The sequence below is a fragment of the Camarhynchus parvulus genome, chromosome 29 (assembly GCF_901933205.1).
Source record: "Camarhynchus parvulus chromosome 29, STF_HiC, whole genome shotgun sequence".
NCBI classification, from domain to species: domain Eukaryota; kingdom Metazoa; phylum Chordata; class Aves; order Passeriformes; family Thraupidae; genus Camarhynchus; species Camarhynchus parvulus.
In genome coordinates this window covers 1,427,907-1,442,666 of record NC_044599.1, presented here as the reverse complement: position 1 = coordinate 1,442,666, position 14,760 = coordinate 1,427,907, and the positions used below count along the sequence as shown (strand labels likewise).

The 14,760-nt window shown below is 61.2% G+C and overlaps 3 protein-coding genes across 3 annotated transcripts; all 3 read left to right on the top strand.

Moving 5' to 3' along the window:
• Positions 1–162: 162 nt before the first annotated feature.
• Positions 163–1,072, top strand: APOF (apolipoprotein F). Its single transcript, XM_030966999.1, has 2 exons — positions 163–541; positions 609–1,072. Exons 1-2 carry the CDS (start codon positions 163–165, stop codon positions 1,070–1,072), a joined length of 843 nt encoding a protein of 280 aa, XP_030822859.1.
• An 891-nt stretch (positions 1,073–1,963) lies between these two features.
• LOC115914473 (early nodulin-75-like) lies at positions 1,964–3,019 on the top strand. The gene is made up of 3 exons (XM_030966998.1): positions 1,964–2,026; positions 2,358–2,624; positions 2,663–3,019. The coding sequence occupies exons 1-3, from the start codon at positions 1,964–1,966 to the stop codon at positions 3,017–3,019; spliced, it is 687 nt and encodes a 228-aa protein (XP_030822858.1).
• Positions 2,823–14,459, top strand: STAT2 (signal transducer and activator of transcription 2). The gene is made up of 23 exons (XM_030967164.1): positions 2,823–2,933; positions 3,047–3,178; positions 4,303–4,453; positions 4,527–4,625; positions 4,708–4,800; positions 4,878–4,956; positions 5,040–5,125; positions 5,207–5,355; positions 5,433–5,591; positions 6,944–7,096; positions 7,829–7,849; positions 7,992–8,085; positions 8,192–8,229; positions 8,306–8,408; positions 8,490–8,588; positions 9,780–9,915; positions 10,025–10,074; positions 10,391–10,479; positions 10,549–10,685; positions 11,245–11,433; positions 11,538–11,595; positions 12,236–13,224; positions 14,038–14,459. Exons 2-23 carry the CDS (start codon positions 3,048–3,050, stop codon positions 14,163–14,165), a joined length of 3,231 nt encoding a protein of 1,076 aa, XP_030823024.1. The 5' UTR covers positions 2,823–2,933; position 3,047; the 3' UTR covers positions 14,166–14,459.
• The last annotated feature ends 301 nt before the right edge of the window (positions 14,460–14,760 follow it).

Below are 14,760 nucleotides of genomic sequence, written 5' to 3'. Positions count from 1 at the left end.
CACGGCTATAAACCGGTCACGGGGCCGGGCTGGTGGCAGTGACCGGACAGGGGACAACGGTGAGCGGGTGAGGAGCCGGGGGGCACGGGGTGGGCACGGGGGGCTGCAGCCACGGGGGTCTGACGGGGCTCTGCCCTTCTCCCACCTCCCAGCGCCACCACCATGGCCCAGGCTCTGCTCTTCCTCCCTCTCCTCATCCTCGGCCGCGCCATGGCTGCGTCCATCATCACCCCCGCGCTGGCTGATGGCGAGCGGGCGCTGCTGGCGGAGCTGGCGGGGCTGGCAGAGCCCAGCCCAGGGCGGGCACCGGGGGTACCGTGCCAGACCCTTCATCCTCATCACCTCCCCGGCTTCTCCCGGCTGCCAGCGCTGCCCCGCGGGCTGGCCCGTGCTGCGCTGACCCTGGCGCTGCTCGGAGCCGGCTGTGCCCCCCAGGCTGAGGCCGAGACGCTGGAGCTGGCCCGGGATGTGGGCACGGCCACGGCCGCGGCGCTGCTGCGGGGCTGGCGCGGGTACCGGCGCCGCTGCCCCGCGGCCGCTGGCGCTGCTGCTGCTCAGGCTGGCGCTGAGCCCGGGGGGCTCTGCCTGTGCGGATCCCCCCATGCCAGGCACGGAGCCACCTCTGAACCCGGACAGCACGGAGCCCACGCCGCCCCCGAGCCGGGAAAACCGGGAATTCCCGCGGCTCCAACCGTGCCGCGGCACCGCGCGGCGGCACCGGCGGGAGGATGAGGATGCCTGCAGCCCGGCGGGGGAACGGGAAGCGCACCGGGTGCTGGACTGGGTACCGGGAGTCAGCGTCTTCTACAACCTCGGCACCAGCGTCTACTTCGCCTTCCAGGGCTGCGAGGCCACGGCGTCCACTCGAGCGCTGGAAGCCGCCGAGGATTTGGGCTATGCTGGGCTGGCGGCGCTCACCGGGGGTTTGGGGGGCCCGGTGGCCATGGGGGTGCAGCTGGGGCTGCAGCCGGGGCTCAAGGCCGGTGTGAGGGCGCTCATCGGGTATTTTACCTCGGCCGGGGAGCCCTCGCCGGTGCCCACCGCGCACAGCGGCGCCGTGCTCATCGTCTGAATAAAAAGGGCCCGTGCGGCCGGTGGTGCTGGCGGCTCGTTGTTTGGGGACGGATCGATGCGGGGTCACCCTGCCCTGGGGCAGACGGAGCCCGGCCACGCGGTGGCAGCTGGGCTGGGCTTGTCCCTGTCCCTATAGCCCCAGCCCTGTCCCCATCCCAGTGGCCACACTGCCTTGTCCCTGTCCCCATTTTTCTTTCCCTCCAGCCTGTCCCTGCCCCCATGGCTCTGACCCTGTCCCTGTCCCCATCCCTGCAGTTTCTCCCTGTCTCACTGACTCTGTACCCCTGTCCCCACAGCTTGTCACTGTCCCCACAGTTGTCCCCATGGTTTGTTCCCATCCCCATAGCCTGTCCCCACAGCTCATCCTGCTGTCCCCATAGCTCTGTCCCTGTCCTTACGGCCTGTCCCTGGCCCCATGGCCCTGTCCTTGTGGCCATGGCTCTGTCCTTGTCCCCATGGCTCTGTCCCTGTATTCATGGCCTGTCCCTGTCCCCACAGCTCTGATCCCAGGGCTCTATCCCTGTTCCTGGAACCTGTCCCTAAAGCTCTGTCCTTGTCCCTGCAGCCTGTCCCTGACCCCAGGCTGTCCCCATCCCCCTGGCTCTGTCGCTGCCTCTTTGTCCCCCTGGCTCTGTCCCTGTCCCCATGGCTCTGTCCCTGTCCCTATGGCCTGTCCCGGTCCCCTCCACCCCCGTCCCTGTCCCCCCGCCCATCCCGGACCGCCGCCGTTCCCTCCCCTGTTCCCCGCTAACCCCGCCCATAACCACGCCCCCTCAATAACCCCGCCCATTGGGCACGCCTCCCGAGTGTGACGTAAAACCGGGGAAATGAACAAACCCGCCCAAAACAGCCGGTCGCGGGGGCGTGGCCTCTGCGCCGCTCTCCGCCAATGACTGAGCAGAGCGGAGAGGGGGCGTGGCCAGCCCGCCTTCCCGCTCTGGTGCCGGCGGAGGTGGGTCGGGGGTCCCGGGGGGGACCGGGGCGGGACATGGGCGGTTCTGGAGCTCGGGGGGTCCCCGGGGAGGGGGGCACAGGCAGGAGACCCCCGCTGGGGCACACAGAGCGACCCTTGGAAGGGGATCCCGTGGGGCGGGGGGCGTTCAGGGGAACCCACCCCACTGGGGATGGGGTTCAGTGCCCCGGGGGGGTTCAATAGGGGTCCGGTCTAGGGGTCTGGAGAGGGGTCTGGGGGTGCTGGGGGCCCTCGTGTGGGCGTTCTGTGTGTGTGCCCCCCGCTCCGGGTGGGGAACCCCCCCTGGGCTCACCCCCTGCTCCCACCGCAGGACGCGGCTGCCGGTCCGCGACCACCCCAGAGGGAGCAAGGGGACCCCCGGGAACAGCCAGGACCAGAGCGGAGGGACCCCCGGGAGCACCGAGAACCAGAGCAGAGAGACCCTCGGGAGCAGCCAGGACCAGAGCAGAGAGACCCTCGGGAGCACCGAGAACCAGAGCAGAGAGACCCTCGGGAGCAGCCAGGACCAGAGCAGAGAGACCCTCGGGAGCAGCCAGAGCCGAACAGGAGCAGAGGGACCCCCGAGACAGAGCAGGAGACCCCCGAGAGGGACCCCCAGGACCCTAGGACCGAGAACGAGGGGATCCCCGGGACCACCCAGAACCAGAGCAGCGGGACCCCCGGGAGCAGCCGGGAACCGAACAGGAGCAGAGAGACCCCCGGGACCAAGCAGGAGCAGAGGAACCCCCGGGACCGAACAGGAGCCCCGGGACCACCCAGAACCAGAGCAGAGGGACCCCCGGGACCGAGCAGGAGCGGAGGTTCCCCCGGGAGGGCTCAGGACCGAGCAGGAGCGGAGGTTCCCCCGGGAGCAGCGGTTCCCCCGTGCCGTCGGTGCTGCAGGCAGGTACGTGGGGTGCAGATGTGCCCAGCTGTGACCCGCGGCTGTTTCTCACCCTCCGTGACCCCGGGGGGTTCTCGGGGCGCCCCTGACCCTCTGTCCGTCCCCCTTCCCCCCAGCATGGCGCAGTGGCAGGAGGTGCAGGGCTTGGCCAACACTTACCTGGAGCAGGTGCACCAGCTGTACGCGGGCTCGGCGCTGCCCATGGCCGTGCGCCAGTCCCTGGCGGCCTGGATCGAGAGCCAGAACTGGTACCGGGGGAAACCGGGGCTGGGGGCGGTACCGGCGGGAACCGGGGTTGGGGGCGGTACCGGGGAGGAACCGGGGCTGGGGCGGTGCGGGCGGGTACCGGGGGGAAAACCGGGGCTGGGGGCGGTACTGGCGGGCGTGGGGAGGTGTTTGAGGGTCGCCAGGATGAAGGAAGAGATGAAAATCTTGAGTCCATGTTTCAGAAGGCTGATAATATAATATAATATAATATAATATAATATAATATAATATAATATAATATAATATAATATAATATAATATAATATAATATAATATAATATCATATCATATCATATCATATCATATCATATCATATCATATCATATCATATTATTATAATACATATCATATCATATAATAATATAACATATCATAGTAAAATTATATAATATATATAATATATATTGTTTGCTATATAGTATAGCATTTATAATACAATATAATATAATATAATACTATACTAAAAGAATAGAAGAAGGGATTTAATCAGAAAGCTAGAAAGGAATGAATAATAAACTGACTTTCCAGTTTCAGAAGGCCGGTTTATTAGTTTATGATATATTATATTATTTGCTATATAGTATAGCATTTTTCATATACTATAATAGAATAGAATAGAATAGAATAGAATAGAATAGAATAGAATAGAATAACATAACATAGCATAATATATAATATTAAAAATGCTCTACTAAAACTATGCTAAAAGAATAGAAGAAAGGGTTTCATCAGAAATTTAGAAAGGAATGAATAATAAACTGACTTTCCAGTTTCAGAAGGCTTATATTATATTATATTATATTATATTATATTATATTATATTATATTATATTATATATCATATCATATCATATCATATCATATCATATCATATCGGGGGGTCAGGGGGGTGAAAAAATCCCGGCGAAGGGATTTTTATAAAATAAAAAGGGATTTTTATTTAAAAAAAGGGATTTTTATAAAATATCACAGGATCAGGCGGGTGAAAAATCCCGGCAAAGGGATTTTTATAAAATAAAAAAGGGATTTTTATATAAAAAAGGGGATTTTTATAAAATATCCCAGTGGGAGGGGGGCGGTGAGGCTGAGGCCGCGCTGCCGCAGGGCGCCAGGCGGCGGAGCCGCTCTGCTCGCACGCCCGCATGCTGTTCCACTCCTTACTGGTCTTACTGGGAGAGCGCCTGGGCAGCCTGGGCTCGGACTGCGAGGATTTCATGCTGAAGCACAACCTCCGCAAGGCTCACCGCGACCTCCAGGTGGGCTCAGGGCAGGGGGGAGGGCAGCGGGGAGGGGTCTCCGTGCCGCGCTGACCCCCCGAGCCTTCCCCAGGCGGAGTTCGACGAGAAGCCGGAGAGATTCGCCAACCTGGTGGCCAACCTGCTGCAGGAGGAGCGGCGGATCCTGCGCCTTGGGCAGGAGGGGGCGCAGGTAGGGAAGGGCTCTGTGACCCCCCCTGCCCACCCCGGGGGTCCCCCCGGCCGCGCCCCCCACCCCATTTGTCCCTCCTTAGGAGGGGTCGGTCCCCACGCCCAGCCCAGCCCCGGAGAGCGGGCGGGAGCAGCAGATCCAGCGGCGCTTGGCTGAGTTCCACACGGCCCTGCAGGTAACCCCCCGACCCCCGAGACCCCCGAGACCCCCTCCGAGCCCCCCCGACCCCTCCTGACCCCCCCGTGCCCGCAGGACGCCGAACGATCCTTCAGGCACCTGGAGGATTTGCAGGATGCCTTCGACTTCTGCTTCAAGGTGCATTACCGGCCAGGTGAGCCCCACAGCGGGGAGATGGGGGGGTGGGCACTGCCCTGCGAGCCCCACAAAACCCTGAGCGAGCCCCCCTGCCCTCAGATGAGGAGAGGAACCGGGACCCCGGGTACCTCCAGGAGCTCCAATCCCTCCAAGCCAAACTGCAGAACCTGGACCGGCAGCGGCGGGTGAGGAGGGGGAGGTCGGGCTGGGTTTTGGGGGGTCGTGCCCACCTTGAGCACCCCATTCAGAGCCAGATCTCCCTTCAGGAGGTGCTGGCTCAGATGCAGCAGCTTTTGGGGCGCAGTGAGACCCTGCAGGAGCTGCTGCAGCAGGAACTGGGGGGCTGGAGGGCGCGGCAGCAGCGCCTGTGCCTGGGGGGCTCTGCTGACACCAACCTGCGCCCGCTGGAGACCTGGTAGGATTTTGGGGGAGACTTTGGGGGGCTCGGGGGGGCTTCAGCCGGACCCCTCTGAGCTCCCTGAACCCCCGCAGGTTCACGGAGTTGGGCCAGGGGTTGTTCCAGCTGCGGCAGCTGCTGCGGGCGCTGGGGGACCTGCGACAAAAGGTGACCTACGCCAGGGACCCGCTGGTGGCAGAGACGCCCCTGCTGGAGCAGAGGCTGCAGGAGCAGCTCACGCACCTGCTCAGGAGGTGGGCTGGGCCAGGAGGGCTCCAGGGTGGAGAGCAGGGCGAGGTTCTGCCCCCCAGAGTGGGGTGGAGAGCTGGGGAAGCTCGCCAGGGAATGGTGACCGAGGGTGACAGAGCTCCGGGAGTGTTTGGACAACAACAGGGTGGGATTTTGGGGTGTTTGTGCAGGGTCTGGATGATCCTTCCAGCTCTGGATGACTCAAGAGGTCTCCAGGGAATGGTGACCAAAGCTGACAGAGCTCCCAGGCACGTTTTGGGGTGTTTGTGCAGGATCTGGATGATCCTCATGGGTCCCTTGCAGCTCTGGATGACTCAAGAGGTCTCCAGGGAATGGTGACTGAAGTTGACAAAGCTCTGGGAGTGTTTGGAGAAGGCTCTCGGGAACAGGGTGGGGTTTTGGGGTGTCTGTGCAGGGTCTGGAGTGGGATCAATGATCCTCATGGGTCCCTTGCAGCTCTGGGTATTCTGTAATTCAGGAGGTCAGGGAGGTTTTGGGCAACAGGGGGAAATTTGTGGTGTCCTGTGCTGGGCCAGCAGCTGGACTTCGATCCTGGTGGGTCCCTTCCAGCTCTGGGTGTTTGGACATCACTCAAATGTTGAAATTTAGGACTGGGCAGGTTTTGAGCTGTCCCATGTCAGGCCAGGAGCTGGAGATAATCCTGATGGGTCCCTTCCATCTCTGGGTATTCCCGTAGCTCAGTGGATGTTTGGACATCACTCAAACGTTGGGATTTAGGACTGGGGGACTTTTGGGGTTGTCCTGTGCTGAACCAGGAGTTTGGACTCCTGATAGGGTTTCATCATGAGGGACTTGCATCTCTGGGTGCTTGGACATCACTCAAATATTGGGATTTAGGACTGGGCAGGTTTTGGGTTGTCCTGTGGCAGACCAGAAGCTGGAGATCATCCTGATGGGTCCCTTCCATCTCTGGGTATTCCTGTAGCTCAGTGGATGTTTGGACATCACTCAAACGTTGGGATTTAGGACTGGGGGACTTTTGGGGTTATCCCGTGCCAGGAGTTGGACTTTTGATGGGTCCCTCCCATCTCTGGGTGTTTGGACACCACTCAAACATTGGGAAATTTGGGACTGGGCGAGGTTTTGGGGTTGTCCTGTGCCAGGCCAGGAGTTGGAGAACTTCCTGATGGGTCCCTCCCATCTCTGGGTGTTTGGACACCACTCGAACATTGGGATTTAGGAGATGTTGAGGTTGTCCCATGCCCCACCAGCAGTTAAACCTGCACGGCTTCCCTCCAACCTGGGATTTTCCAGGATTTTCAGAAGTGGGGGCAGCCTGGGGAGCACGGGGGGTGGGGGGGTCTCAGGCAGCCCTGACCCCCCCGTTTTTCCCCAGCGCCTTCGTGGTGGAGCAGCAGCCCAGCACCCCCAACGCCGGCAAGCGGCCCCTGGTGCTCCGAACCGCCGGGAAGTTCTCGAGCCGCGCCCGGCTGCTGGTGCGGCTGCACGACCGCAACCACCGCATGGAGACGCGGATCCACATCGACAGGTGCGGCCGGCAGGGCGGCAATCGTCACGGGCTCCAAAGGGTTGTTAAAAGAGAAATGAAATTGTTTAGCTTGCTCAATTAAATTATTTATTACGTTACACAGTAATGAAGAATTCTATTATTTAATAGATTAAATTTTATTAGATGATATTATTTAGTTCGTGAAGTTAAATAATCATGGTGGATAATTAATTGATTCAATTAAATAATAGTTAATGATTTTATTTAATGGATTAAATTTTTAATTTTTTAAAATGAATTATTTAATTTATTAAATTAAACAATCATTATGGGTAATTACATTATTTAAGTGATTAAATTAAATAATTATACATATATTATTTCATATATTAAATTTTTAATTTACTAAATTAAATAATAAATATAAATAATTGTATTGTTTAGTTTATTAAATAAATTAAAAATAATATTAAATCTATTCAATTTTTAATTTATTAAATGAAAATTTAAATTTATTCAATTAAATAAAAATTACAAATAGTTACATTATTTAATTTATTGATTCTTAATTTATTAAATTAAAGAATAATTATAAATAATTATATTATTTCATTTATTCAGTTTTTCATTTATTAAATTACGGTAAAAATTATATAGAATAAACTAAGGATTTCGATATAATAAATTAGATAAACAGAAATATAATGTCATTTAGCCAGTACAATATTATGTGCGTCCCCCCAGCCCTGACCCCCACCTTGTCTTTTGCAGGGACCCTCCCAACATCAAAGGGTGAGAGCTGGGACAGCGCTGGAGGGGCTGTGACCCCACCCCGGGGGTCCTGAACCCCCCATTGGCCCTCTTGGGGGTCCTGAACCCCCATTTTCCCCCCGGGGGTCCCGACCCCCTCCCAGCTCCCGCCTGTGCCCCGCAGGTTCCGCCGCTTCAACATCCTGACATCGAGCAGCAAAACGCTCCTGGCCGGGGACAGCCCCCAGGAGGGGCTGGTCTGCGACTTCCAGTACCTCGTAGGGACCCCCCCGGACCCCCCCAGACCCCCAAATCCCCCCCAGGGGTGGGGGGCACGGTGAGGATCCCCCCCCCAACCTTGGGCTGACTCTGCCGTCCCCGCAGACGCTGAAGGAGCAGAAGGACAGCAGGGACTGGCAAGGGCAAAGGTGCCAGCGGCGAGGTGGGCACGGCACGGGGCTGGGGGGGCCGCGGGGGGGCCAGGCCGGGTGGTGACAGCGGTGTCACCTCCCCGCAGGGTCCCCTGGTTGTGACAGAGGAGCTGCACCTCATCACCTTCACGCTGGCCTACGCCTACTGCGGGCTGGAGCTGGAGCTGGAGGTGAGGGCTGGGGGGCCTGGGGGGTTTGGGGACAGCCGGGGGGGCTGGGGACAGCCAGCCTGAGCCCTGTCCCCTCCCCAGGCCACCACGCTGCCCTTTGTCATCATCTCCAACAACAACCAGTTCTCCAGCGCCTGGGCCTCCATCCTCTGGTTCAACATGCTCAGCTCTGACGCCAAGGCGAGTGGGACCCCCTGTCCTGTGCCACTTCTGCCCCTGTGCCACCCCTGCCCTGCCCTGTGCCACCCCTGCCCTGTGCCACCCCTGCCCCTGTGCCACCCCTGCCCTGCCCTGTGCCACCCCTGCCCTGCCCCTGTGCCACCCCTGCCCTGTGCCACCCCTGTCCTGTGCCACCCCTGCCCTGTGCCACCCCTGCCCTGCCCCTGTGCCACCCCTGTCCTTGTGCCACCCCTGCCCTGCCCCTGTGCCACCCCCTGCCCTTGTGCCACCCCTGCCCTGTGCCACCCCTGCCCTGTGCCACCCCTGCCCTGCCCCTGTGCCACCCCTGCCCTGTGCCACCCCTGTCCTGTGCCACCCCTGTCCTGTGCCACCCCCTGTCCTGTGCCACTCCTGCCCCTGTGCCACCCCTGCCCCTGTGCCACCCCTGCCCTGTGCCACCCCTGTCCTGTGCCCCCCGCCCCTGTGCCACCCCTGCCCCTGCGCCACCCCTGCCCTGCCCTGTGCCACCCCTGTCCTGTGCCACTCCTGCCCCTGTGCCACCCCTGCCCTGTCTGTGCCACCCCTGCCCTGCCCTGTGCCACCCCTGCCCTGCCCTGCCCCCCTGCCCTGCCCTGTGCCACCCCTGCCCCTGTGCCACCCTGCCCTGTGCCACCCCTGCCCTGCCCTGTGCCACCCCTGCCTCGTGTCCCCTGTGCTGCTCCCTGTCCCCTCCCTAGCCCTGTCTCTGTCCTGGTTGTCCCCTGTCCCCAAATCTGGGCCCGGTCCCTGCCCCATCCCAGGTGGTCCCCTGGTGCCAGTGCCCTGCCCTGCCTCATGTCCTTGTCCTTGGTCCTTGTGCCATCCCCTGCTTTGGTGCCTGTCCTTGGTCCCTGTCCCCTGCCCTGGTGCTTGTCCCCATCCCTTGTCCCTGTCCCCAGCCCTTGTCCCCATCCCCTGCTCCCTGTCCTCCTGTCTGATCCCTGTCCCCCTCCCCTACCCATGTCCCCCTCCGGTCCTCTCCCAATGTCCCTGTCCCCTCCATGTCCCCATTCCCTACTCCAGTGCATGTCCCCATCCCTTCCCCTTGTCCCCATCCCCTCCTGCTGTCCCCCTTCTGCTGTCCCCATCCCCTGCTCCCTGTCCCCATCTCCATCCCCTGTCCCCAGCTCACCCCATGTCCCCCACGTCCCCCATGTCCCCCTGTGTCCCCAGGCCCAGCAGTTCTTCTCGTCCCCTCCTCCAGCGCCATGGCCCCAGCTGGCCGAGGTGCTGAGCTGGCAGTTCCAGAGCGTGGCCGAGCGGGGCCTGAGCCGGGACAACCTCCTGATGCTGGCCAAGAAACTGCTGGGTAAGGCCAGGGACACCGGGGGACACCAGGGGACACCGGGGGACACCAGGGGACACGAGGGGACACGGTGGGACGTGGCTGTCCCCCCTCACCCTGCTCTCACCCCAAGGCTCGAAGCCGTCACCGGACAGCACCGTGGCCTGGCACAAGTTCTCAAAGGTCAGTAGGGCCTGTCCCTCTGTCCCCATGGCCCTGTCCCCTCTGTCCTCATGGCCCTGTCCTCCATGTCCCCCTGTCCTCCCATCCCTCATGTCTCGTCTGTCCCCCTGTCCCCATGTCCCTCCTATCCCCATGCCCCCCCCATGTCCCTCCCATCCCCATGTCCCCCCCATGTCCCTCCTTGTCCCCTCTTTCCCTCCCTGTCCCCTCCATGTCCCCCTGTCCCCAATGTCTCTCTGTGTCCCCCTGTCCCTCCACATCCCCATGTCCCCCTGTCCCCTCCCTGTCCCCTCATGTCCCCCGTCCCCTCCCTCAGGATGGAGCCTCCGGTTTCTCCTTCTGGGCCTGGCTGGACGGGATCCTGGGGCTGCTCCAGGAGCACCTCAAGCAGCTCTGGAAGAACGGGTAGGAGCAGGGCTGGGGGGGCTGGGGAGGGGTCTGGGGGTCCACAGGGGCTGACGGTGCCTCCCCCAGACTCATCCTGGGCTTCGTGAGCCGCAAGCAGGAGGAGAAGCTGCTCAGGTCCAAGAGGACGGGGACGTTCCTGCTGCGCTTCAGCGAGAGCGTCCTGGGTGGTGTCACCTTCACGTGGGTGGAGCACCATGAGACAGGTGAGGGACACCCCCAGGAACCCCCCAGGACCCCCCAGGAACCCCCCAGGAACCCCCTGGAGCAGTGGAAGCCTCTGCAGAGATGGGATTTTCTAAGTCCATGGTGAGGTTTATCCCGTTCTGAGCAAATTTTGGGGAGACTCTGGAGGCAAAGAAAATAAACCTCCATCCCTTGAAGTTTAGCAAGCAAAGATTTAGGTTAAAAATGGGTGAGAATGGCGGAGCTGAATTCAGGTTTAGGTTAAAAATGGATGTGAATGGTGGATGGAGCTGAATTCAGATTTAGGTTAAAAATGGACGAGAATGGTGAAGCTGAATTCAGGTTTAGGTTAAAAATGGGTGAGAATGGTGAAGCTGAATTCGGATTTAAGTTAGAAATTAATGAAAATGGGGAACCTGAATTCAGATGTAGGTTCAAAATGGACAAGAATGGTGGAGCTGAATTCAGATGTAGGTTAAAAATGGACAAGAATGAATTCCCATGCCCAGCCCAGCTTTGTGTGGGACACAGGGATGATGGTGCCACCCCTCCAGCTGACCCCCGGTGTCCCCCCTGCAGGCCCCCCCACTTTCCACGCCGTGGAACCCTACACAGCCTTGGAGCTGGTGTCCCTGGCCCTGCCCGACATCATCCGTGACTACCACATGAGCCTGGAGGAGAAGAATCCAGAGAACCCCCTCAAGTTCCTGTACCCCAGCACCCCCCGGGACGAGGCTTTCGGGCCCTACTACAGCCAGAGGCTGAAGGGTATGGCCTGGCATGGCCTGGCACGGCCTGGCATGGCCTGGCACAGCCTGGCACGGCCTGGGACTGAGCCAGGGCACCCCCCTGAGCCCTCTCATTGTCCCCAGGGAACCTGAGCGAGTCCCAGAAATACCTGAACCGGCGCCTCATCCGCGTGTCCTCCAGGTGAGGGGATGTGGGGACATCTCTGTGGGGCTGTGGGGTCCCCTGACCCCGATCCTGACCCTGATCCCCAATCCCGAACCCCAATCCCCAATCCCCGACTCTGACCCAAATCCCTGATCCCTGACTCCAATCCTCAACCCTGACCCCTGACCCTGATCCCTGACCCAGACCCTGATCCCTGACCCAGATCCCAATCCCTGACCCCAATCCCTGACCCAGATCCCAATCCCTGACCCCAACCCCAATCCCTGACCCAGATCCCAATCCCTGACCCCTATTCTGACCCCAACCCAACCCTGACCCCCAGTCCCCAGTCTCTGACCCCAATCCCTGACCTTGACCCCAGCCCCTGAGCCCAACCCCAACCCCTGACCCCAACCCCCTGACCCCAATCCCTTGACCCCAACCCCAACCCCTGACCCCAATCCCCAGCCCCAATCCCTGACCCCAATCCCCAACCCCCACCCCAATCCCTGACCCCAATCCCAACCCCAACCCCTGACCCCAACCCCAACCCCAACCCCTGACCCCTGACCCCAATCCCACCCCACCCCAATCCCTGACCCGACCCCAATCCCTGACCCCGACCCCAATCCCCGACCCCGACCCCAACCCCTGACCCCGCTGTCGGTCCCTCCAGGCCGCCCAACCGGCATCAGACCGAGGAGGAGCTGCTGGTGGCCACGGAGAACCTGGGGACGCTGCAGCTGCAGCCCCGAGGGCACCTGGGGACACCTGGGGACCTGGGGACACCTCTGGGGGTGGCCACGAGCCCAGGGACACTGCAGGTCACCCCTGGGAACCTGGGGACATTTCAAGGGGTGGCCACAAGCCCAGGGACACCTCAGGTCACCCCTGGGAACCTGGGGACATTTCAAGGGGTGGCCACGAGCCCAGGGACACCTCAGGTCACCCCTGGGAACCTGGGGACATTTCAAGGGGTGGCCGCAAGCCCAGGGACACCGCAGGTCACCCCTGGGAACCTGGGGACACCTCAGACTCTGCAGATGGTGGCCACAAGCCCAGAGATGCCACAGGTCACCCCTGGGAACCTGGGGACATTTCAAGGGGTGGCCGTGAGCCCAGGGACACCTCAGGTCACCCCTGGGAGCTTGGGGACATTTCAAGGGGTGGCCACAAGCTCCGGGACTCTTCAGGTCACCTCTGGGAACTTGGGGACACCAAAGGTGGTGGCCACAAGCCTGGAGACCCTGCAAGTCACAGGCTTGGGGACGCTACAACCACAACCCCAAAGCCTGGAGCCACCACAGGTGACACCAGGAGCCCCCAACCTCCAGGGGACACTGCAGGTGGCACCAGGAGCCGTGGGGAGCCTGCAGGTGCTGCCGGGGGGGCTGCAGGTGCTGCAGGTGGCCTCAGGGGACTTGGGGACACTGCAGGGGACAGCGGAGCCACCGTGGGTCCCCGAGGAGCAGGGGACACTGCCAGCAGAGCTGAGGGACCTGGAGCTGCTGCCAGGGGGACAGGACATGCAGGAGCTGCTGCAGGGGCTGGAGCCACCCTCGGGGACCCTGGGGACATTGGGGACACTGGGAGTGGCCGAGCTGATGCCGGACGAGGTGGCAACCTTGGAGGAGAGCTTGGAGGAGAGCTTCCAGCTGAGCCCCGGTGAGTGTTTGGGGCTGGGGTGGGCACAGAGGTGTCCCCTGGGCACAGAGGTGTCCCCCGAGCCTTGCTCTGTCCCCTCTGGGCATTGTCCCTTGGGCACAGAGGTGTTCCCTGGGCACTGCCCTGTCCCCTGGGCACTGCCGTGTCCCCTCTGGGCACTGCCGTGTCCCCTCTGGGCACTGAGCTGTCCCTGGGCACTGAGGTGACCCTCTGGGCACTCAGCTGTCCCCTGTCCCCACCGAGCTGTCCTCTGAGCCCTGCCCTGTCCCCCTGGGCACTGAGCTATCCCCTGTCCCTGCCCTGTCCCCTGGGCACTGCTGTGTCCCCTCTGGGCACTCAGCTGTCCCCTGTCCCTGCCCTGTCCCCCTGGGCACCGAGCTGTCCCCTGTCCCTGCCCTGTCCCCTGGGCACTGCTGTGTCCCCTCTGGGCACTCAGCTGTCCCCTGTCCCTGCCCTGTCCCCTGGGCACTGCTGTGTCCCCTCTGGGCACTCAGCTGTCCCCTGTCCCTGCCCTGTTCCCCTGGGCACAGAGGTGACCCTTTGGGCACTCAGCTGTCCCCTGTCCCCACCGAGCTGTCCCCTGTCCCTGCCCTGTTCCCCTGGGCACTGCTGTGTCCCCTCTGGGCACTCAGCTGTCCCCTGTCCCTGCCCTGTCCCCCTGGGCACCGAGCTATCCCCTGTCCCTGCCCTGTCCCCTGGGCACTGCTGTGTCCCCTCTGGGCACTCAGCTGTCCCCTGTCCCTGCCCTGTCCCTTTGGGCACTCAGCTGTCCCCTGTCCCTGCCCTGTCCCCACCGAGCTGTCCCCCCCGCAGGCACCGCGGCTCTCCTGGCCCAGCACGATCCGTTCCTGCCGCAGCCCGAGGACTCGGCCCTGCCCTCGGTGCCCTCCCTGTTCACCGACCTGCCCCCGCTGCACATCGACGCCAGCGACTTCCAGTGACCCCTCCGCGGTCCCCTCCCTCCCCGGGACCCCTTCCAGTGACCCCGCCCCAGTCCCCTCCTTTCCGGGGATCCCTCCTCGGTCCCTTCCCTCGGAGAGACCCCTCCTCAGTCCCTTCCCTTCCGGGGACCCCTCCCCTCCCAGGGGCGCCTCCCCAGTCCCTTCCATTCCAGGAGCCCCTTCTGGGGACCCCTCCCCAACCCTTTCCCTCCCAGGGATCCCTCCCCAGCCCCTTCTCTTGTGGGGACCCTTCCCAGTGACCCCTCCCCGATCCGTTCCAGGGACCCCTCCCCAGCCCCTTCCCTTCCGGGGACCCCTCCCCAACCCTTTCTGTTCCGGGGACCCCTCCCCAGTCCCTTCTCTCCCAGGGACCCCTCCCCCCCCCCCTCTCTGTAAATTAACCCCTTCCCCCCCCCCCGCACGCACCTCGCTCTCTGCTCTCCTTGGGAGCTTTATTAGAAACTGATAAATACCCGAGATAAATAAAGGAACGGCTCCGATCATAAATAACCCCGGGAGGTGGGACAATAAATAATGGAGGGGGGGACGGCGATATATAAGGGAGGGGGCGATAAATAAGGGGGGGGGTGATAAA

What these genes read in the sequence shown, in the direction of transcription:
- APOF (XM_030966999.1), top strand. Translation starts at nt 163, where the DNA reads ATGGCCCAGGCTCTGCTCTTCCTCCCTCTCCTCATCCTCGGCCGCGCC. An exon ending in CCGCTGCCCCGCGGCCGCTG is followed by an intron (nt 542 to 608) that starts GCGCTGCTGCTG and finishes CCCCCATGCCAG; the next exon opens with GCACGGAGCCACCTCTGAAC.
- LOC115914473 (XM_030966998.1), top strand. Translation starts at nt 1,964, where the DNA reads ATGACTGAGCAGAGCGGAGAGGGGGCGTGGCCAGCCCGCCTTCCCGCT. An exon ending in CCGCTCTGGTGCCGGCGGAG is followed by an intron (nt 2,027 to 2,357) that starts GTGGGTCGGGGG and finishes CTCCCACCGCAG; the next exon opens with GACGCGGCTGCCGGTCCGCG. An exon ending in CCCCCGAGACAGAGCAGGAG is followed by an intron (nt 2,625 to 2,662) that starts ACCCCCGAGAGG and finishes TAGGACCGAGAA; the next exon opens with CGAGGGGATCCCCGGGACCA.
- STAT2 (XM_030967164.1), top strand. Translation starts at nt 3,048, where the DNA reads ATGGCGCAGTGGCAGGAGGTGCAGGGCTTGGCCAACACTTACCTGGAG. An exon ending in GACCCTCCCAACATCAAAGG is followed by an intron (nt 7,850 to 7,991) that starts GTGAGAGCTGGG and finishes TGTGCCCCGCAG; the next exon opens with GTTCCGCCGCTTCAACATCC. An exon ending in GACAGCAGGGACTGGCAAGG is followed by an intron (nt 8,230 to 8,305) that starts GCAAAGGTGCCA and finishes GGGTGGTGACAG; the next exon opens with CGGTGTCACCTCCCCGCAGG.